This window comes from Panthera pardus, unplaced genomic scaffold (assembly GCF_024362965.1).
Source record: "Panthera pardus isolate Hobbes unplaced genomic scaffold, ASM2436296v1 HiC_scaffold_17, whole genome shotgun sequence".
Classification (NCBI taxonomy): domain Eukaryota; kingdom Metazoa; phylum Chordata; class Mammalia; order Carnivora; family Felidae; genus Panthera; species Panthera pardus.
Genome location: NW_026526732.1, coordinates 37,150,354 through 37,174,674, shown reverse-complemented (window position 1 = coordinate 37,174,674; position 24,321 = coordinate 37,150,354). Strand labels below are relative to the sequence as shown.

Genomic DNA, 24,321 nt, shown 5'->3' with positions numbered 1-24,321 from the left:
CAAAAGAACTATCCACTTTCTTATTCCCGTCACTCACCCTGTTTCAACTCCATTCTTACAAGCTGGTTTCTCTTCCTGAAATGCAACTATTAACTACTTCTCTTTCAGATCCGGGAAGGGGAGATCAAGAAAGGATCAGCTGTTTTCTTGCTATGCTCCTCCCTCTCCCAGTAGACGTCACAATTACATCTTCCCCCAAAGCTTATTTCCTCCAATAGAGTGCAAAGTTTCACAAAAGGGGTCCTCTGTTATTCTTGCCCAGGCCGTTTATCTCTATATCTCTAGCACCTAGAGCCAACAGTTGGTAAACAGGAGGTTCTCAGAGTTGGAAAAGAAAGGGAGCTGGCGGGGTCGATACACTTTTTTTCTCAAGGTCCCATACTGGTTACTTAAGTTACTTAAGTTACTTAAGTAACCAGTGGTTTTAATCCCCTACATTTGTGACCCTTGTGTGTGGTGTAGCATTAAAAGGATTCTCGAGGCTCAAAAGTATTTTAGAATTAAAGAACCCTTACCAAAAATGATTTGGACATTTTTCTGTTGTTATTGAAAAGTCGGCTGGACGAAACAAATAATGTCTTAATTAAGCAAAATAATTTAATACACAGGACAAATCCAGAAGTCCTAGGGAACATCACCCACCCTGTCTATGCCTGAAAAGTATTTAGAATTTAAACTAGTGCGTTGAAATCATGTCTCCCCGTTCTTTTGAAAACGCTAATGTAGGCTATTTTGCCACAACCCTTAGTAAAGTTTTACTCTTTTCCCAAGTGCCCTCCTTCACCTCGCAGTCCGTCAGCGGCGCTCGGCACTGCGTCCCCACGCCCAGCAGAGGGCAGTGGACCTCCGCAATGGCGTCACTAGGCACGCGCCAGTGAGCCCGGGCGGGTCCCCGCTTGTAATTCGTACGGAGAAGCGTTAAAGCCCATGACTCAGCGACAAGCTAGAGTCCTGTCCTAGATGACACTTAAAGGGCAGCCCCTACAGCCACGCAGTGCAGTACGCCTCGAAGCAGGCAACCTCCTTTTCCGCTCCCCCACGACCCTCTTCCGCTTCCCGCCCCCTTTTATCCGCTCCCCCGCGACCCTTTCCCTCTTGCCGGAACCTCCCCTTGGTTCCGCCTCAGGCCCTCCCGTTACCGCCGTCCTACCTCTTCTCGTTTTCTTTAGATTCTTCCGCATCCCTTCTCTCACCGTCCTACCTCTTCTCGTTTTCTTTAGATTCTTCCGCATCCCTTCTCTCACCGTCCTACCTCTTCTCGTTTTCTTTAGATTCTTCCGCATCCCTTCTCTCTCACGCGCGCCTTTTTCCTTTCTCCTGCGGGAGAATCCCGCCCCGCCAGGAAGCGCCCCATTTTCCCGGCGTGGTGGCGGGCTTGAGTGGGCCCTCTCTTAGGTCCTGAGCGAGCCGGAGGTTAATGGGCCTGCTACGCGCTTTCGGTTCCGAGACACAGCGTTAAGAGTTGGTGCAGCCGAGGGGCGCCCGGTGGCTCAGTCGGTTAAGCGACCGACTTCAGCTCGGGTCATGATCTCGTCCTCTGTGAATTCGAGTCCCGTGTCGGGCTTTGTGCTGACCGCTCAGAGCCTGGAGCCTGTTTCAGATTCTGTCACCCTCTTCCTCTGCTCCTCCCCTGCTCACGTTCTGTCTTTGAAAAATAATAAACCTTGAAAAAATTAAAAAAAAAAAAAAGTTGGTGCAGCCCACAAACTCCACTCCACGTTTTCAGTCTCCCCGTAGGCATGCATGGGAAGAGTAGAAGAGAAAGAAAGCCGGTTTAGGGAATTTGGAAAGAAGGGGAGAGAGAGGATGGTACCAAAAGGTGTTACTTCTTAAACAACTTTTATGGGTTATTGAGCGGGGAAAACGTTTCTGGTTTTTTTTTTTTTAATGAATACTCAACATATGCCCTGCTCGTGACATGGCCTTCATAAAGCTCAACAAATTTAGCATTCTGTGCTATTACCTGTCATATGGCCCAGACAGGATGTTCTTTGGAAGACACCTTAAAAGGAAAGTCATTTTTCACCCGGATGGGGATCATTTTGTCAAACAGGAGGAACTGAAGGTAGATCTTAGTAAAATAAGGGAACAGTCTGGTGAACGGAACAGAATGTACCAAGAAGCCGAGAAGATAAGCAAGTTTTAAGGTATGGAGATGTGGAGGTAGGGAAGAAGTGGGAACCCAGGTTTGGACTGATGGGAAGAAGTCCAAATACTGAAAGTATTTAACTCCAGTTTAATATGAAATGAGCAACCTAAGCCATTGCACTTTGTCGAACAGGAGATTTGCTTGATTAAATGGTGATTAGGAAGAAATAGTTTGTAGAGTGGGGATAATTAGATATTAGATATAGGTGCTAATGAAATGCCCAGAGTCTAAGAGACCCCCAAAAACGAACCACCAGAGTCCAGAGTCAAAGCTAAGCAGCAAGGGTCATTTATTGCAGGTTCGAACCTGGACCTCTGCGCCCCCGTTGCCGGTGACGCCAAGAGGCCCTGAGAGAGGTTTTTACACCCCTTTTATAGACAGGTACAAACAAGTCATGGGGAAATCAGGAATTTTCCACAGTTACAGAGCTGCGATTGGTTGGTGTTTAAAGTTGGACACTTAACAGTATTCGATTGGTTCCTGCCTTTAGGTCAGACCACCACCAGGGGTACGGGTATCACAATGATTGATCAGGAATACACGGATGTGCCAGGCAACAATGATTGATCAGGAATACATGGGCGCGCCAAGCAATTGTACAGAAGCGGAACAAGCTGGTTAAGCTTGGTTAGGTTTCAGTTTCCCGTAACTTAAGCTTTTAAGTTTTAATTTTCTCAGGCCTCTCACTGTTTATGCCATAAATGTGCATGTGGGTATGTGGTACTGCCCAAGTTCTGTATATGGATGCATGGTACTGCAGCCTTCCAAGGCTGGCAGCTGTGGCTAAGAGGTTTGGCCTCTGGACATTTCTGTATAGATTCACTGATGGTATCTTTCTTAAGTTAAAACAAATGTGCTTTGAGGGATGATACTATCTCATGCCTTATCTTTTTGCCAACCATTTAGTCACTTGCCATTTCTCAGAATTTACCAACAAGTTGAGATAAGAATGATTTAAAGTTTTTAAACCTTGGGAATTTGGAGGAGGGAAAAAAAGGTTGGCAACTAGTGAAGATTCAAGGAAGATGGCATAAAAAGATGGCATCTATGCACTTTCAGTACCAATGACTAATATGCTAACAAGTAAAACAGCCTTTCTGTTTTCTGACTGTGATTAGGTAGTGCTTTTTTACCCACAGCTACAGGAGTGTAATAGAAGAAAATGGGAATTTGCAGCCAGGTGTCCAGTGTTGTTTGGTAGTGTAATTGAGCCAATAGGAGTTTGCTCTTTGGTGAGTCAGAAACTGCACCAGGTTGAGTTGTGACACAAAGAAAGCTTTTATTTGCAGGGAATCAAGAGATCGTGGGGAAGGGCTTCCAAAGCTGTACCTCCCCAAGATAGAGTGAACGGATTCCTTTTGTTTAGGGTTAAAATGAATATTTAGATAGGGAAGCCTAAGGTCAAACTTGTGCCTTAAGGAAAGGAGGCTTGCATTACAAGGATCCTTTTATGTTATGTAAATGAAATTAAGACTCTTCCTTGGGTGGAGATTTTAGTATTATAATGAGGTAAAGGCGATTGTGGGTCATTCCAGAGAGATCATCTCACGGTCCTTCTGAGGCGGCTGAGTCAGATTTAGCTTAAATGGTCTGGGTGGTCTGGGCCAGTGGGAGGTCAGGGCAGTCGCCATCACCTGGGGGTGGTTTCATGCTTCATTTGCCTGAGTAAAGAGGAAAGCTGCAAAGAAGAGCTTAGGGGAAAATATAAAACAAAGGTTAGTGAGTACAATCAGGTGAGCAGTAAAGGCCAAGTCTTGGGGTGTAGCTGGTGACAGTAATAGGTACATACCCGTATGTGTACATTTGTGATTGGCCCTGATAAATTGGAATCTACTTTGAGGCTAAACTACAAAAAAAGAAGTTATTTCAGTGTCCTGACAGGACAGGAAGGTGGGAGCTGGGAGAGCTGAGACCAAAATATCTGTACTTGCTTCCCATATCCTATAAAAAAGGCAAAGTTTTCTACCTCAAGGTTTAGTCTTCCTCATTTTTTTTTTTTTATTTTCCAGTAGTATTCTGATTGCTCATCAGTATGTATAGCATTTCAGTGTACTTGCATGCACAACTTAGTGTAAACATACATTTCACTACAACAATGGTTTTACCAAACCACTAACAAAAATGTAGTGTCCTGTAATATTAGCATGTCAGTACCTAGTTATTTTTCTAACTGCTGGCTCAACCAACAAATATTGGATGATAATTTATTTAGTCATCTGTTTTCATAAAATACATATCCAGTTATTCTTCCCCTCCACTTGACTGTTAAACTGTTTTCTTCCCTTTGCCCCATATCATGTTTTACAATCAATACTTTTAGTACAGATAATTACCCACTATCTAAAAACACCTTTACCATGGTGTCTGGGTGGCCCAGTGGGTTAAGCCTCTGACTCTTCATTTAGGCTCAAGTCATAATCTCAAGGTTCATGAGTTTGAGCCCTGTGTTGGGCTCAGAACAGAGCCTGCTTGGAATTCTCTCTCTCCCTCTCTCTCTGTCCCTCCCCTGCTCATGCTTTCTGTCTCAAAATAAAGCTTTTAAATAACAACAACAACAAAAAAATAGAGCTTTATCATGAAACCTTTCATAAGCCAAAATGACAATACCATTAATTTGTGAAAAAAGTTTTAGCATCCCCAGACCCCAAAAATAACCTCTTTTATAGCCTTTTCTGATACCTAGAACACATCTTGTTAATAGATGCACAAAATAAATTGAAATTAAGCACCTAGATTTTTGTTCCCTCTCTCTCTCCCCTCTATCTGCCTAGAAAGCTAAAGCTTCTGTGTTTTGTCTTTTCAGGTCTTTGGTTACTTAGGAAAGTTAAAACTTCTCAGTGTTAAAGGAGCTAAGTTTTGCTAACAACTATATAACTTTCTGTAGAATCCCTTATTGCCACCATCGTTAAAAATATAAATATTAAATTTATAATGATCTGTAATCCTATTTAGGCATGTGCTTTAAAACTTTGAGTTTTTTAACAAACTTCCTAAGATTAAATGGTAAATAGAGTCTTTTTGACTAATTAGTCTTACTTGGTGTGTTAAGCACTATCAAGCCAATGATGATAAACCATTGGTTATATTGTATAGGTAAATGCTATAACTATTCAAGAAAATATATAAAATTCCTGAAGTTTTAATATGTCCTAACATAAGGTCATCACTTGATATTCTGATTATTGAAGTCTTATGTATCACAGAACCATATTTCTGTCAGCTGCATTATAATGAACTCTTCATATCAGTCTTTAGCCATGTCCATTTCTGAGGTTCTTTTGTCATTTATAGTTATTGCCCTGATGCTCCTGCCCAGTGAGTTTTGTCTTCAAGGAGACTCATGTAAATGACTTTTTTTTTTTTTTTAGTATAGGTATTTGATATGTTTAACATAATAAAACTGAACTGGGTTAAATTTCCTGAACTAATAGGACAGCTACATGCAAACTGAACAAAAATTACTAACATAAGACTAAATGAATTGAGAAAGATGATTATAGTTTTTATGACTCTTGTTTGAAACATTGCTGTTTCTCTAATGTATTCTCTTCCAGAATAAGGAAGTTTTCTCTTATGATACCTGTGACGTATAGAAATATGATAAAATATTCCTTTGCAAACAAATTGAAACCTCTAACTTGTCTCCCTACATGAACCCTCCAGAATTCAGAAACTCTCAGTGAGTATTCTTTCTTCTGTGGCAATTACAATTATTTGCATAAGTTCAGTGAGAATCTACTCTCCTAGTAACAGGACACCATTTGGAAACATTGGTTATATTACCGAGGCTTTGACAGGAATGTCATATTTGAGAGAGACATGCGTAGACTCAGATATGACCAGGCAGCCTTAAGGAACTAAGGGTGACTTTGTGGAGCCAATAGAACCCCCTTTGAAATGTCAGCCTGATACCTTACTTACAGAGTTCCTGGGAGCCTTACCAGGGGAGTAAAGAATGGCACTTCCTGGCAGGTGCAGAAACCTCAAGATATTTAGGGGACCTCAAGAAAAGGAATGAATACACCCAAATCTATAGGTATTGCAGACAAGTTTGACAAGTATTTGGCTTGGCTCTGGCCTTAGGAGTCTATTGAAAGTTCAATCTAGAGATTCCTTATAAAAGATTCCCAGCAATACATATTTTAAAGGATCTGTCTGATCAACCACTATTATTCCTGAGCTTATGTAAATAATTAGGTCAAGTTTGTTAAAAGTGGACTTGTTTTGGGGTGCCTGGGTGGCTCAGTTGGTTGAGCATCCAACTTGGGCTCAGATCATGATCTTGCAGCTTGGGGGTTCGAGCCCCACATCAGGCTATGTGCTGACAGCTTGGAGCCTGGAGCCTGCTTCAGATTCTGTCTCCCTTTCTCTCTGCCCATCCCCCACTTGTGCTTTCTCTCTCTCTCTCTCTCTGTCTCTGTCTCTGTCTCTGTCTATCAAATATAAATAAACATTTAAAAAATTTAAAGTGGATTTGTTTTACAAATTAGTTTTGATTTGGTTATCTCGGGAAATAAGGGTAAATTTAGAGAAAAGTGTTCCAATAACACATCCTTATGAATGTTAGATTCTAGTTTTGATTAAATAGCATAAGCTAGACAACTTGAGGTAAACTTCAGAGATTGCCATAATAGCTCATATATAGATAGTCTTCCTGCTTGTTACTCTGTGGGGATAATAAAAGGGACCCCATGGGCATGTGGTTATTTAAATAGCTGGACAATGGGATGGACTCTCCAACAATTGGGTAACTTCGCTGTCACCTTGATTAATTCTATGTGGCTGGGATAACAAAATCGCTCCTTAAAAGCCAGAGCATACCCCACTCCACTGGGTTAACTATGGACTTTGGAAAAAATAGATGACCCCAGCCTCCTTATATTTGGATTGGATAATACACTTGGGGATGTCCTTATCTCCTGGAACAGATCATCTCCCACTTGCCCGTGATTCCTCATAATTAGAATATTGTTAAGGTTAGACATCAGAGAAAGAAGCCTTCTCACTGGTTTTATCCTTTAATCATATCTGTCCTGAGAGCCACCTCTGTTGATGTAAAATTACAAGTAGAGGCTAAAGCCAAACATATAGCGGCCACCTTTATCCAAACCCAAAATGAAGTCAGCCACAAATTCGAAAAGTGGCCCTCCAAAACTTAATGGCCCTTGATATTCTGAATGCAAGTCAAAGAAAAAGTTATTATGCTAATATTGAGACTAAATGTGTATATATCCCAGATGACTCTGCTAATGTATCCAAAGTTTTAGCCCACATGTATACCATATATAAATGGTAACTCTTTACAGTGGACACATCATGGTAAGCTACAAAACCAGTCTTCATGCTAGATTTGTGGCTTATTGCACACATCAAGCACTTCAGACCTCCCTTGGTGGGTTTCTGCATTACAAGGTATAGATTGGCCTTATTTATATCAATACGTAGCCAATATGACAGATCACTCCAATACCAGGACATAAAAGGATATTTCTATTACTAAAAAAAAAAAAAAAAAAAAAGTGTTTCTTGCTGACCTGTGATAAATGTTACATGGGACTCTCCAGGCCATAAGAGTCCTTTTTCTTATCCTCAAACTATCAAAATTTTAACTGAAAATGCCAACCCACAGATGGGCTCACGACAATGCTGGACAAGATCCACGTTCCATTGGTGTGACCATCTGACATCTATTTTTCTTCCATCAGTACATTTAGAAGATGTCATACGGCACATGGAGGCCCTTGATAAATACACATTAAGGCCTTAAATGACTCTCAATATAGCATTATGTTATTAAACACTAAAGTAACTCTAATGCATAAATCGATTCTACAAAATAGAATGACATTAGATATCTTAACAGCAGCATGAGGAGGAACATCTGCCATTGTTAAAGAAGAATATTGTGTCTGTATTCTAGATTATAACTAAAATGTAACAGGTTTACTTACTGATACAAAGAATCAAATTGGTGCTCCTAATGACTGCATTGTCACTTGATAATTGGTTACATTCCTGGTCAGGAGGTGGGCTATCATCCACCTCATTGCTCCTCTTATTTTTCATTTTAATAATAATTCTAATGTGTTGTCTCTTTTGCTTGGTTCTCTCCTATTGCCAAGCAAGCAGTTCCTGACTCCTTCGATCCTACTCAAAACAAATTCATCCCGATGTCCCCTCTGGGCTCTACAGTAATGGCCCACCATAACAGTTTCTTGTAGGGTAAGAGAGTAACTAATTTCAGTCCCTGGGTAGGGACATCTCTACAACCCCTATCAACTTGACGAAGTTACAAAAGATGAACCCTTTGCCTTTCAACAATCTTAAAGATGTAAGGACTAAAAAATTGATCAGGGAGGAAATGATGAAGAAAAGAAGCAGAAAAATGTTCACCTGTAGCATAGAAGACTGACCTATATAGCCTGACAATATAGGTCCAATAAGAATCAAATATGTACTGGTTGTTACATTCTCTCATGACTGCCTGTACATCTCACCAATAGTTCATATCGAGCTGAATGATAAAGCACCAGAGAAATCTTGCAAAAGTAGTTTTATGAGTAGAAATTCGAACAAGATATCTATTATCTAATACTCCCTGCGCATGTCCCCTGCCCCTTGAGCACTGCGTATATAACCATCAGATTCATATAGCAAAAATGCAGCTTTTTCTGCTCACGGGTCCTGTCCCTGTGCTGTAATAAAAGCACCTTTTTATTTTGCACCAAAAATGTCTCAATAATTCTGTCTTGACCGTTTGCTCATGCCCCACATCAGGTATTCACAGATACGGTTCAAAGATAGCAGTTGGACGCTAAGATGCTGAGTGTGGTTCCCAGGGACAGAGCTTGGCAGTGTGACTCTGACTGCTCAGACCGCATGCTTCCTCTAGGAGGCTCGCTGTAAAACCAATGCTGAATGCCATTTTTACCTTTCACCCTTTTTTGGTAAAAGCAAAAATCCTCTTAATTTTTTGGTTTGTTTGTTTTGGGGTTATTTCCTTAGTAGTTGCTCTAGGGTTTGCCATATATATTTTAACTTATCAGAGTCTACTGCAGATTTATACAAACTTAATTCCAGTACCATATAGATATATTACTCTTATATAGTTCTTTTTCCTGCCTTGTGGTGCCATTATTATACATATTACATCTATAAATGTTACAAACCCAACAATACATTGTTATAAGTGTTAATTTACATAATTGTATGCCTTTTAGAGAAGCTGGGAGAAGAAAAGTCATAACCTTACTCCAATACAACTTTATTCCCCAATCTCCTCTTTGCTGTTATCAGCAAATGTATTACATTTCTATATGTAATCGGCCCAACAATACACACACACACACACTTATATATAATTTTATATCACTACCTTTTAAATCAATTAAGAAGAGAAAGGAGAAGTAATATACATGTATGCAAAGTTTTATAATTACATAATTATTTCACCAGTACTCTACGTCTTTGCTATTTTTCATATGGTTTCGAATTACTGTCTGAGATCACTTGTTTTCAGCCTGAAGAATTTCTTTAAGTATTTCTTGATAGTTGGGTTCTCTTACAGTGAATTCTTTCAATTTCTATTTATCTGACATTGCCTTTATTTAAGCTTCATTGTGCTACTTCATATTTCCTCTTTAGATAAAGATGTCTTTTAGACAAAAACGTCTTTCAGCGTTTGACTCTGGTGTTTCTGGGTATACCTCTCTTTGTGTTTTCCCTACCTGCAGTTTGTTGAGCCTTTTGGATGTGTTGATTAATGTTCTTCATCAGATATGGGAAATTTGGGCATTATTTTTTAGAACAAGTTTTTGTGGTTTTGTTTGCTTGCTTTTTCCTCTCCCCTCTCCTGGTAATTCCAATACAAGTATGTTGGTGAGATTAATGTGTCATACATTACTCTGAGGCTCTGTTCACTTTTCCTTCATTCTTTTTGTTCTCTCATTTTTTTTTTAATTGTGTAATCTATCAGCTTTTCTTTATATTTGCTGATTCTTTCTTCTACCAGTTCAGCTGGTTGAGCTCTGTAGTGATTTTTTTTTCTTGGTTATTTTACTTGCAACTTTAGAATTTCCATCTTTTTTTTTTTTTTTTTTAAATAATGTCTTTCTCCTTTTTGATATTGTCTCTTTGATGAGACATTATCATCATGCTTTCTTTAAATTTTTAAACATAGTTTCCTTTCGTTCTTTGGATATATTTATGATAGCTGCTTTGAAGTCTTTGTCTGCTATGGTCAACATCTGGGCCCCCTCAAAGTTCTATTGCTTGCTTTTTTTTTTTTTTTTTTTTTTTTTTAAACTGTGTGTGGGCAACTTTCTTATTTCTTTGCATATCATATGTATAATTTTTTTTTAATTTTATATAATATATTGTAGCAACTCTGGATATGATTCTCCCCTACCCATTTGGTGCTTATTATTGTAGTTTGCTTGTTTATTTAACTACTGGTCGCACTATTTTAGTTTAAAGCCTCTGATGTTGCTCCTGAGAGGTCACATCTTTTGTGGTTACCTGGAATGAAAATGGTTTTAGAAGGGCTTTCTTTGACTGCCTCTTTCTTTGATCACACTTAGATGTTTGACTCCTTTCATTGCTAGCTGATCCACTGTATTGTTTTTACCATTCCCTCGGACATAAATTGCTACACAGTTTTGACACGATTAAAGCTGGGCCTCATTTTAGAGGTGGTTCTGAAGGCAGTTTATGATGATTGCTCTGACCCCAGATTGATTTTCTTAGGTATCTCTTTCCTTGTTTCTCTCTGGCATCAACAATGCCTACCACACAAGGGAGTTTCTCAAATCAGTTCACCTGTGCTCTTCTCTCCTCAGCCACTACCGCAAATTCTGATCACCTCTGATCACGCAGTATTGAGAAAAGTCGCATATAGACATGTCATAAAGATGCCCCAGGAATTAATAGACTCAGCGTGTTAAAGACCACAGAAGTTAAATGAGATAAAGTTTCCACTGAGGCCATTGTGGGACTGGGAGACTTAGGGAGGGAGAGAAAAACACTTTTTAAGGTTTCTATAGGGAACATGATTATGTGTCCACAAGAAATGAATTAAAAGTTTCCTGAAATTGAGATGAAAATTACAAGAATTTGAATAGATCCAGTCAGCACAATCTTGGCATCCAGTAACATTAGACGTTGTAAGGAAAAGAAGTGAAGAGTGCAAGTATGACAATAATCAAGGGTTATGAATTGATTTTGTAAGTGAGTGGAAGATTAAAGAGCCTAGGGACTCAAAGATGCTAGACAGAAGAGCAGAGCTGAAAGGAGCATGGAATTAGACTAACCAGAGAGATTAAAAAAAAAAAAAAAAAAAAAAGCCAAAGTACACTCCAATGTGTTGAAAGACACCAAAAGGGAAAGGGAAACCAGTGGTTATCTGATGGCAAGGCTTAAGTGCAACAAATGTGGGAGGAAACAGAGCTGGAAGAAAGAATCTACATAGAGGTAAAGCCTTGAGATTTAGTCTTCAAAGTGGAGAAATTCAGAGCTATCAGACAGACTGAAATAAAATGGAGATAAAAGGTTTTGGAAATAGGGAGCTTGAGGAATTATAAAACAAGGCTTTCTGATGAGTCATTTTTGATCTTATGAAATTCTTGTAATGGCAAGAGGTCAAAGACAGAATTCTCAGCCTAGTATTAGAGTTACAAAAAGATGATATGGGATGTTTTGTAACTGGGAGATCTGGAAAGGAAGACATAATTTTCAAAATTATGCATTACATGTAGAAATTATTTCAACATTTGACACAAAGATATAATGTTTCATTTAGTATTAAAATTTTAGTCTTTCTGATTCACACAGAAGAAACATAGCCAAGAAGAAATTCTTATTTAGTGTCAACTATTATTTTAAGATTTGCCTATTGGAATGATAACTTTTTGAATTTTATAGTAAGCTCCTATTCAGTAGAATTAGACTGTCACCTGAGGAATTCAGTTGAGAGTTGACCAGTCACCCAGTGAACATTCTGTTTGCATAAAGCCTTTGCTCTAATTTGGAGATGGTAGCTTCAGTCTTTCGTCTATAAAGGCATGTTGGGAAGCAATTGTTAAATTTTGAACTGTAGCTATCAGCAACTTAATTATTTCAGAATTATCTGTTGAGCAATCAATTACTAAAGTGAAGCCAGTATCTCAACACGATTTTAGCGCCTTTCATGTCCTAGGAGGCTCTATCCTGACCACTGAGAATCCAGTGGTGAAAAAAGACATGATTGCAATTGTCTAGGAGGAGGATATGACAAACTGAACCAAGTTGTCTAGAAGGAGGACATGACAGACTAAACCAAGGAGTCGGGGATTTTTTTCCTACGTAACTTTTTAGTTTAATAGTAAATAGATGAATGTGAAGATTAAGATGACAATACAAATAATTTTCCTTTCAACATCTACCTAATTCCAAATGAATAAACTACACACAAAGGTTTACTTAATGATTTATCAACATAAGAAAAGTAACTGTTCACTGAGCACCTACTGTGTCCCCAAGTGGTTAACATACATTAATTCTAATTGGTGACAGTAGCAAAGTGGGCAATGGCTGCTTCTCGTGCAAACTTGAGTATAAGCCCACCCTCCCCCTTCCCCCCCCCCCCCCCCCCCCCGCCATAACCTCTAAGTCTCTTTGGAAATCCTCACAACACATCTCAAGGGAGATATTACTGACTTCATTTTATAGATAAGGAAACTGAGGTCAGATTGATTAAATAAATTGCCTATGGCCTCCCAGCTTCTAAATGTAAAAGTTATCATTTGAACCAAAATCTTGTGGGTTGTTTTCTACACAGTGCTTCAGTAAAGCCTATGTTTCTTCTGCGTATCTATATGGAATACTAAGATATACTTTAAAAAAAATTCATTTGATTTCTTATACCACTTTGAGAGTTTCTTCTACCTCACTTTATTTTCTTTGCTCAGATTTATGTCTGAGTGAAAAGAAGAAAGGGTATTTTAAGACTGCCAGCAAACATTTCTGACTGTGTGGCTAGACAGCCAGGCTGATGAAGAGGTAGGAAGTGAGTGGAGGTTTCAAAACTGATATTCCCAGCATTACTTTAGATACTCTTAATTCCTATTTTATATTCCTTATAAAGGTCCTGGGCCAATTTGTCCTCAAATTCCTTTCTTGGTCTGGCTCTAGTTTACAGAAGAAAGAATTCCCCTGCCAGTTGGTTTATTGCCAGGGTCAAATCCTGGGGAGAACTGAAGGGTGAGGGGAAGATGGAAGGCAAACTTTGTGCCATCCCCTCAACAGCAGTGCCTTGACTGGTAGCCTGATGTGGTTCCACACTGGCCCCTGTGCTCTGATAATGCTGCCTTCTGCTTTTGTCCCTTCAGGCTGGGATAGGGGAGATAATGGTTTGCTATTGTTGCTAGCCTCTGGATGCCCTGGGTGTCCTGTTGGGGTTCTCAGTCTTTCATCACCTGTGTAACCGTGCCCCCGCAACAAAATCCTGCTGTTTTAGGGGAGCCTAGGTGGCTCAGTTGGTTGAGTATCTGGCTTCAGATCAGGTCATGATCTCATAGTTTGTGAGTTTGAGCCCCGCATTGGACTTGCCACTGTCAGTGCAGAGCCCGCTTGGGATTCTCTTTGCCCTTCCACTGTGTGCTCTTTCTCCCTCTCAAAACTAAATAAACGTTTTTTTTAATCCTGATGTTTTAAAAACTCAGGTGGTTTTTCATATGATTTCACTTACATGTGGAGCCTAAAAAAAAAAAGCAAATGAATAAGCAAACCAAAAGCAGAAATGGACTCATAAATACGGAGAACCAACTGATGGTTGCTAGAGGGGAGAGCTGTGTGGGCATGGGTAAAATGGGTGAGGGGAGCGGGAGACACAGGCTTCTAGTTCTGCAAGAATAAGTCAAGGAGATAAAATGCACAGAATAAGGAGTAGAGCCCATGGTATTATAACAACATTGTATTATGGTGTCCGATGGTAGCTACTACACTTGTGGTACGCATAGCATAACATATCGAGTTGTTGAATCACTCCCTGTGTTGTACACCTGGAACTAAAGTAACATTGAGCATGAACTGTAGTAAGTTGAAAAAGAATTCAGGTGGTTTTTGTTTTCCTGATTAGATCTTGACACACACCCAAAATGCTTTAGACTTCCTTATGAAGCTCAGTGCACTTGGGAATGTATATTTAATAATTGTCTTCTTAGCCAAAGTCTAAGTCTCATAAGGGCAGAGACCATGTCTGTCTCCTTCACCCCTATATTTCAGTAATTGCCAGATAAAAGGGGTTTAATAATTATTTGTTGAATGAATGAATGAATGAATGAATGAATAAGATGTGCCATCAAGTTTTTCTCTCCTCAAAGCATCTGTCACCTCCCATTGGAGGTGGGCATCTTGCCCATCGGATCTGGGCATCTTGAGGGCAGAATAAATATTTACCACATGAATAAAAAAGCTGTTTCAAAATTCGTTACTTTCCAGACTAACCAACTTTGATACCCACAGCCAAAATGAACAGCAGAATATAATGGACATTTAGTTATCTCAAAAACTCTGACTAAACATTTTGTTTTCTTTTAAAACACCATAATGCTTGATACAGGCAAAAACATGATTTACATATATAGTCCTTGGCCTTGAGGAACTATAAATGTAGTAAAGGAAGTAGATTTATAATTACAAATTATCCCAAGGTAGGAAATCATGGAATACTTAAATTTGGGGGTATCATGTGAGTCTGAGTCTTGAAGGGTAGTCATATTTTACTAGGTTAAGGAGTGGAGAGAAAGGTATTTCAGATAGGGAAGAGAATGTACAAAGTATCATACTATGAAGTATCCCGTAGTATGGTTCATGCAGAGAAGTGGAAATGAAGCTGTATAGCTGAAGCAGGGAGAATTAAAAGACACTTCAATGCCTACCAAACTGCATGCATTTCTCTGTTTTTCTTGATGGCGACTGTAAGGATTTTAGAGTGTGGTAGATTGAATTAGTGACCCTATTCTTTATCTCTCCCTGCACCCACCTCCTTGCTATTTCCTTGAATATATATACGTTTATATATATGTATATATGTACATACGTATATATATATACATATATATATACATATATGTGTGTGTGTGTGTGTGTATATATATATATATATATATATATATATATATATATTCAAGGGATGCCTGGGTGGCTCAGTCAGTTAAGCACTGACAGTCACACACTGACAGTGGGGAGCCTGCTTGGGATTCTCTTTCCCTCTCTCTCTGCCCCTCCCCTGCTCATTATGCCTTTCCCCCCATCTCCTTTACCTTGACCAATGGGATGAGAGTAGATGTAAAGCAGGCAGGAACTTGAAATGTACTTGAGAAGGAGGGTTTGCCCTTTTGAATCTCAAAAGACATGGGATAAGATCTTCCTGTGGGCAGCTGCTGACTCTTTTGCCTAGACTTCAAAATGAACTCAGGGAGCAGAGCCATACCATCTGACCAGTGAATCCAGGAGTGAAATAACTGCTCATTGCTGTATGCCACTGAGATTTTGTGGTTCTTTTTTATGCAGTGTTGTTGCAGTAGTATCCATCCTGTATCCATGGATGCAGAGCGATCCATCCATAACACCTCTTTTTTGCAGCCTCATTTCAGAATCAATTGAGAGAGAAGGAGTACGGTAGTGCCCGGGAAGGGAGTGAGAAAGTGAAGGAGGACGGAAGAGCAATCATTCAGATAGAGAGAGCAAATATCTCCTTTATTATGAAAATTCTACTTTGAAGGATGAGGCTTACGAGTATTTGAACACTGGCTTCATGATACAGACCTCAGAATCACATGGTTCTGATTCAGCTACAGCACATTTGGTACACAGAGGCTGAGCCTTTTTCTTGAAACTCTGCCAGACCCAGAAGAGCAGAATGGCTGTCTTTGGTGGGCAGATCCCAAAGGCAGAAGGATGGGGAGGGTGAAATATCCATATCTAGATCCCACTCTCAACTTTACCCATAAGATCATTTCTATCTATAAAAATGCCTAATTAATAATGCCCACTTCTCAGGGTTCTATGAGGGTTACATTAAAACAAACAAAGCACCAACAGAGTGCCTGATTTAGACAGCTCAACAAAATACTTGCCCTCATTCTTTCCCTACCCTATCCTGCCTCCGTTTCTGTTTTTGTTTATCTAGTATTCTTTTTCTCCTCTTCTTTTTGCTTTTCTTCCTGTCCATCTCCACTCCATCTCCTGCTCCATCTCCTGCTCCATCTTTCCACTTCTACTCTAAATTAATGATAATGTATAGTGTATTGATTTTGCCAACTCTATGCTCCTTAATTTACACATCCAATGTACGAAGCATTTATTTCCTTCTATAAACATAGATCAAACTAAATTAAATTCCTTTCAAAAATTGGTTAGGACGTTCAATTGATCTTCACTTATGAAGTCATTGCATCTTAACCTAAAAACTTTCATCCCCTCAATATGTCACTGTCAAATTTCTCATAGGTTTTCTATTTTTACTTGTGGTTAGATTTTATGAAGAACAAGCTATCCTAATTTAATATGTGCTTGAGCTTATCATGCTTTTAATTTCAAGTCTCTTCAGATCACATACTGGAGCAATATGTAGGCCATTAAACAACACTGCTGTGTCTCCATTTTCAATGCTCATCTTTTTTTTTTTTTTTTCTTTTTTTTTTTTTGGTGGAATTTAAACAATGATGTTGAGGAATTGACACAAAAGAAAAATAAAAAAGCTCAGCACTGGGCCCAGGTGATATAGTTAATGGCTGGAAGGAAGGAAGGAAGGAAAGAAGGAAAGAAGGAAGGGGAAGGAAGGAAGGATGGAAGCAGGAAGGGAAAGAAAGGAGGGAAGGGGAGAAAGAAGAAGGGAAGAAGAAAAAAAGATATAAATCTAAAAGCTGTCACTTATCAGGATGATGTAAACATGAAAGAAGTGAATAAGGACTGTTAAAACAAAACAAGGAAGCCCCAGTCCCATTTGCCTCAGAACCATGAGACAGAAACAGGAACACAGGTAAGGACAGCCTACAATGCAGTGGGGGTGGGGGTACAAACAGCATTTGGGTTCATCAAGTAGGCAGTCCGTGTGAAGATGACAAATATAAAACTTCTGGATCCACGTACACTTGTTATTTCCAACTTATTTATGGCTTTTGGACATGAAAGACGATGTGGGGAAAAACATAAATAACTTAAAAACTTTACATACCAGAATGGTTTAGGAAGACAAAAGACACACAGTTGAACAGTATGAAAATTTCAGTCTACGATCGCCACATACTTTGAGAATTTTTTTTAAGTTTATTTTGAGAGAAAGAGCAAGAGAGAGCATGTGTGTGCAAGCAGGGGGAGGGGCAGAGAAAAAGGGAAAGAGAAAATCTCGCAAGCAGGCTCTGCACTGTTAGTGTGTGGCGCCTGATGGGGGCTCAATCTCACGGTTCATGAGATCATGACCTGAACCCACGGTTCATGAGATCATAACCTGAACTGAAATTAACAGACAGTTAACCGACTGAGCCACCCAGGCTCCCCAAGAGCTCTTGATTAGGGTAAAATATTTCCTAAAATTTGGAGAAAGTTTTTGTGTTGTTTTGTTTGTTCTGTACATTGGTTTTTTGAACATTCAATGGGCCTAGCTCTTGTTTGTTTCTTTCATCCTTTTGCACATATTCCTCTGTGGAAAGCCTGTGGCACCCGCCGCATTAGGAAAGGGAAAGGCAGAACTGTTCATCCTTCAACAGTAACATTTGCTTCTTTTAAAGACCTGTGTCTCTAATCTTCCCATATTTAGTAAAGCAAGGAATAACAGAGGGAGATGCATTAATAACACTGGCAGTTTTATGCAGCAATGCCTAAAAGTAAAAAAAAAGAAAGAAATTTAGATATAGCATGCATTTTACAGATCAGAGGAAACTTTCCAGATGTTCTATCTAGAATATTTAGGTAATTTTTTAAAATGTACTGCTGACAGTGGTGAATATCAGTTTCCATTGTACGAGACTTGTGACTCGATCTGTCTCAGATCTGTGTGGCAGGCTTGGGTTTATTCTGGCATCTTGAAATGTCTTCAGATTATGGGGTGAACATTTTTCTTGCCCCTCTCTTGAGCACAGTGGGCGGAGGGGAGTGTGCGCTGCTTTACTTCAGTGAAGTACATGCCTTACATTTCCTCTTATCTGAGTGGAGAGACTTGTGGCCATCATGCAGAGTGTCTGGGTGGGATTCAGAAGGGAACTCAGGTGAGCTCACCTCACAACCCAGAGCCAAATAACTCAGCAGTATCATTGTACCGCATATCTCTCATGCACTTTGTATTTTTAACCAGCTTTTCTAGCTGTTCTTAGTAAGAGGGCTAGTCTACAATAAAATACTTTGCTAATACCAGATATGGGAATGCTATATAGATACTAATAAATATATACAGAAGATAACTTTTTATTTTATTGTGAAGAGTTTCATCAGAATGGGTATTGAACTTTACTGAATTTTGTTAGATTTGTAGTGAGATAATTATATATTTTTGGCTTTGATTTATTGATTGAATTAATTATATGAATATACATTCTAATATTAATCTAGTATTTCTTAATTAGAGCCACTTAAAATAATAAGTGTATTACTTTTGGCATGTGACTGAATTCATTTTGCGTAATTTTTATTTAAGGGTTTAAGAATGTATGTTCATAAAGAATCACAACTTTTAATTTTAATTTTATTCTTAAATTTTTATTTAAATTCTAGTTAGTTAACATACATGGCAATATTAGCTTCAGAAGTAGAATTCAGTGACTCATCACTTACATACAACACCCAGTGCTCATTATAACAAGTGCCTTCCTTAATACCCATCATCCATCTAGCCCATCCCCCACCCACCACCCTCCATCGACCCTCGGTTTGCTCTCTATTGTTAATTTTTTTTTTTAATTTTTTTTAACGTTTATTTATTTTTGAGACAGAGAGAGACAGAGCATGAACAGGGGAGGGGCAGAGAGAGAGGGAGACACAGAATCTGAAAGGGCTCCAGGCTCTGAGCTGTCAGCACAGAGCCCGACGCGGGGCTCAAACTCACGGACCGCAAGATCGTGACCTGAGCCGAAGTCGGCCGCTTAACCGACTGAGCCACCCAGGCGCCCCTCTATTGTTAATTTTTAAGTGCAAGTTTTGTTTCTTCTTGGATGAAAAATGTTATGAATCTTCAGAGTTTACAATTTTTAAGTGATACTTTTTGTTCATATTTTTATTATTACATTGGTTTTATTGCATCGTATTCAGAGAATATGGCCTATGCCATTTATGTTTTTTGTAATTTGAAACTTCCTTTGTGGCCCAGTAATCAATTTTTCTAAATTTTCCATGGTTATTAAAAAATGAGTAGATTATTGGTAGGGTGCAATTTTGGGGAAATTAATAAATTTTATTAATTATATTATCAGAATATCTACAGTTCTAATTTCTGTCTACTTCATCCAACAAAGACTGAAAAGTATGTTTATATTTTCTTAGTATAGTGTTTGGGTAATTTTTCCTTTCAATTAAAATAGTTTTTTTTAATATTTAAAAAAATTTTTAAAGTTTATCCATTTATTTTGAGAGAGAGAGAGATAGAATGAGCATGAGCAGGGGAGCGACAAGGAGAGAGGGGGAGAGAGAATCCCAAGCAGGCTCCGTACTGTCAGCACAAAGCCCAAACGGGCTTGAACTCACAAACCGTGAGATTATAACCTGAGCCAAAATCAAGAGTCAGATGTTTAATCAACTGAGCCACCTAAGTGCCCCTCAATTAAAATAGTTTTGATATCGTATGTTTTGATGCAGTATTTTTTAGTACATGCAGATTACTCCATAACTGATAAACACACACACTGTTCATTGTGAATTTCATCAACAAAGAATGACTGTCTTCATCCCACTAAATGCAATTTCCTTTAATTTCTTCCTCCTTGCTAATTATGCAATCAATTCTGCTTAAGAAATTATATTCATTTAATATATCATTTATGAAAAACCCATCTGTTTGGGTGTTTATAGTAAAATTTGGAAAAACTCTGATATAGATTCTTTGTAGCTCAAACTTCCTTCTATTCAGTAGGAATTCAAGTATTTTTATTAAATTTTTAATGCTCATTCCTACACTTTGAAACCTGGAACACTGAAAGTTAGATGATAATACATTGATAATCAAATTTGAAATCCATATCCAAGAAGCATCTCTTTATAATGAATTAAGTAAACTAATGGCAATACCAAACGCTTAGGTGATTATAGGATGATCTTTGTTGAAAGATAAAGAGTTCTGAGCAATAATTTTAGGTTACTTTAATAAAATTACAATGAAAAGTAAAAAGCCTCTGATTACCCCTCCTTCGACTTAAACCAAATTAAGCATAGAAACATTAATTGTATTTTATAGCAAATTAAACTGATAACCACAATGCCTTAAGTGGAGGAGAAATAAGAAAATAAACCAAACAAATAAGGATTGATGAGATTTCCTGGCAGCACAAACTTAGCATTTGTGAGGTTTTCTTTTGATTAATCATAAATTACTTCTTCAAATTGCCATGTAACTGAGAGTGCACTATTTACAAGATTTGTGATGTTGGTTGGTGCTTATGTTGTACCTTGGACCACCTAGGATTCTTGTCCTCCAAAGTCTTAGTACATATTTACACTTCTACCATCAGCATATTGGCTTCTTACTTATCCACATCCTTGCCAACACTTTATATTATCAAATTCTAACTTTTGTGTATCTCATAGTTGTGAAAATTTTAAATATCTTTAATATGTTTACAGCCCATTCTTCTTTCTGTCAACTGTTTTGTATTCTTTCCCCATTTCCTAATTTTTTCTTTTACTGCTTTGTAGGTAAGCATTTTATATTCTGGGTACTAACCATTTATCAGTTATGTATTGTCAGGAGCTCAGCTGAGCTCGGAGAGAGAGTGAGCTGAACTATCAGATATCAGAGTAGCCAATTAAAACAAGAACCCCAAAATGAGAAAGATGGGCATTTAGTGACTTACTGCTGTGATATAAGCAAGGGATTACAACTGGAGAAAGCACTGACTCCTCACTCACCTTCTATTTTTTCCCAGACAAAAGTGCATCAGTTAAGGGTCAGGTAGATCCACCTAGACATGGGTGTTGTCCTCCTGTGGAGAGAGAATCAAACAAAGGCTCCAGCAGTTTTATGAATCTTGGGATGGACAGAGGCTTATGGTGAAGAGCTAGAACAAGTGTCTTCTTGTTCCCCTCCTCTCCCAGGGAGAGGAGGTTTCCCCTCCTCTCCCTGACAAGGTGACTCAGCAGAAGCACCTGAAGAAGTCCTCCACCCAGTGCCTCGGATACTGAGACCTAGGAATGAAGGCAAATATTCAGGGAGCTCCACTCAGCGGGGCCTGAGTGCTTGACTGCAGCTCCCTTCAGAGGCCACAATGAGCTAGGTGCACATATCTGGTATGGGGAAGGCAGGCTTCTCCATGAGGCCTGTCAGGAAAAGTCTTGGTAATTGCCTGTGGTCAGGCCTGAATAATCACACATAGGGTTTTAACCAGGACCTGGGCTCCTCTTACGCTGAAAATGTCTTGTCCCTGTGTGTGGTTTATTTTTTCATTCCTTAAATAAGTCAAACTTCTTTAAACATTCTTTTTTGTCCCAAAGTCATAAAGTAGTCTCTTATCATTCTTAAAATCCTTATGCTTTTCCTTATCATATTTAGGAGTTTATATGACATGTGGACATAACTTATTTTTCCATATTTGTAACCAATTGTATAGCACCATTTATTGAATTGTCTATATTGTCTCTATTGATTAGCAATGACATTTGTCATATATGAAGTTTGTGTTTATGTGTGGTTCTGTTTCTAGGCTTACTCTTCTGTTCCTCTGGTCTTTTGTTTCCTTCTGAGGCCACACAATATTGTCTCAATTATTATTGCTTTATAATAAGCATTGTTTATAATTGGGCAAATCCTTCCATCCTGGTTTTTTTTTGTGTTTTTTTTTTTTTCAAATTTATCTTGGCTGTTCTTGCCATTAGCTGCTACATATACATTTTCACACCAGTTTGTGAAGTTGCATAACAAACTTGGGTATGATTTTGAAAGGAGTTCACATTAAATGTGTAGGTTAGGATATGCACTAATCATCTATGCTGAAACACCTGGCTGGCTTAGTTGGTAGAGCATCCAACTCCTAATATCAAGGTCGTAAGTTCAAGCTCCATGTTATGGGTAGAGTTCACTTAAAAATAAACAGCTTTAGTATATCAGAGTCTCTTCCTCGTGTACTTGATTTATTTCTTTAATATCTTCCAATATGGGGCCCCTGGGTGGCGCAGTCGGTTAAGCTTCCGACTTCAGCCAGGTCACGATCTCGCCATCCGTGAGTTCGAGCCCCGCGTCAGGCTCTGGGCTGATGGCTCGGAGCGTGGAGCCTGTTTCCGATTCTGTGTCTCCCTCTCTCTCTGCCCCTCCCCCGTTCATGCTCTGTCTCTCTCTGTCCCAAAAATAAATAAAAAACGTTGGAAAAAAAAAATTTTTTTTAAATATCTTCCAATAAAGTGTTCTTAATTAATTAATATTAAATTTAATATTAATGTATATTAAGTATATACTTATAATAATATATAATAATTATATATTAAAGACTATATATACTCTCATATCCAGTTACTGTGCTTTTATCTGATCAAATCAAATAATTTTCAGTGGATTTTTTTTTTATACAAACATTTTCAAATATGATGATTTGGTTCATTTTTTTTAATGTTTATTTTGAGAGAGAGAGTGCACGCACAAATGGGGGAGGAGCAGAGCGAGAAGAAGAGAGAGAATCCCAAGCAGGCTCCATGCTGTCAGTGCCAAGTCCAATGAGGGCTCAGTCCTATGAACCATGAGATCATGACCTGAGCCAGAAATCAAGAGTTGGACACCCAACCGACTGAGCCACCCCGGTGCCCCACAATTTGTTTAATTTTCCCTTTATTTCTTTCATTTGTCTAACTGCACTACTATGGTTTTCTTTATGTTATTCAATATAGTAATGATAGTGAGCATAGTTGTCTCAATCCTGATTTTAATGTGAATTAACCTGACACTTCACTATCAGGTGTGGTAAATTTCTGTAAGCTTATGGTAGATTCCTTTTATCAGGAAAGAAGTTTTCTTCTGTTCCTAAGTTGCTATGAATTGTGATAATAAACGTTGGATTTCCCTAATGCTTTTTTCTCCATTTAAAGAGATGATCAGATAACTTTTTTCCTTCAATACATTAACATGCTAAACTCTATTAGTAAATTTCCCAGTGCTAAAGTGTTCTTGCATTCTTGTCTGGGATTAATTCAATTAGATCACGACATATAAATTTTTAAATACATTGCTTATTCAGTTTCCTGATACTTCCACAGTGATTTTTGCATCTATGATTCATGAAAGGCCAGATTTCCATTCTTATTCTGTCCTTCACTGGTTTTCATATGAAATTTTTCCTATATTCTGCTTTCTGTATGTCTTGATTTTTATGTTTCTCTTTTTTTCACCATTCTGAATTTCTTTTGGATTACTGTAGTTTTTAAAAAACTTCTTTTGTTTTTCCCTCCCTGCTGACTTGGAAATTCTAAATTCTATTTCTCTTTTTTTTTTTTTTTTTAACGTTTATTTATTTTTGAGACAGAGAGAGACAGAGCATGAATGGGGGAGGGACAGAGAGAGAGGGAGACACAGAATCGGAAGCAGGCTCCAGGCTCCGAGCCATCTGCCCAGAGCCTGACGCGGGGCTCGAACTCACGGACCACGAGATTGTGACCTGAGCTGAAGTCGGACGCTCAACCGACTGAGCCACCCAGGCGCCCCTCTCTTTTTTTTATTATAATAAATGTTACATATAGCTAGCTCTGATTAACTTTTACCATATAATTGTCCACTTATTTTGCTATATCATCTTTTCTTGCTCCAAGTTAGACGTTATCGTTTTATGCAATTTTTTTTAAGACAGATTTATCCTCTCCTTTATTTTTATTAGTTTCTTCATCATGACTCCTTCCCTTATCTGGAACCATTTTTGTGAGACTGTTTTCCTTTTTTTTGAAATATACTTTGGAATTTCCTTTATTGAGGGTCTATTGGTTGTTGTTCTAAAATGTTTTTATTTTGTTCACAT

At 38.5% G+C, this 24,321-nt stretch overlaps 1 protein-coding gene and 1 long non-coding RNA gene across 4 annotated transcripts in view; one reads left to right on the top strand and one right to left on the bottom strand.

The window, feature by feature from the left end:
* The window catches only part of ECHDC1 (ethylmalonyl-CoA decarboxylase 1), a 47,086-nt gene extending 45,929 nt beyond the window's left edge, over positions 1-1,157 (bottom strand). The window contains exon 1 of one of the 3 annotated variants that reach the window (XM_053904515.1): positions 1,140-1,157. Coding sequence is in view for 1 of the 3 variants with exons in the window: in XM_053904514.1 (XP_053760489.1) it covers positions 38-53 (16 nt within the window). In the remaining 2 variants the exon portion in view is untranslated. Of the gene's footprint in view, positions 1-37; positions 289-799; positions 1,015-1,139 lie in introns of those variants that run through there. The other 2 variants (XM_019418284.2, XM_053904514.1) reach the window with 2 other exon arrangements.
* Positions 1,158-1,279: 122 nt separating this feature from the next.
* Positions 1,280-23,474, top strand: LOC109248518 (uncharacterized). The gene is made up of 3 exons (XR_002072102.2): positions 1,280-1,539; positions 5,704-5,828; positions 22,947-23,474. It is a non-coding gene; the product is annotated as an uncharacterized LOC109248518 (long non-coding RNA).
* Positions 23,475-24,321: the final 847 nt, after the last annotated feature.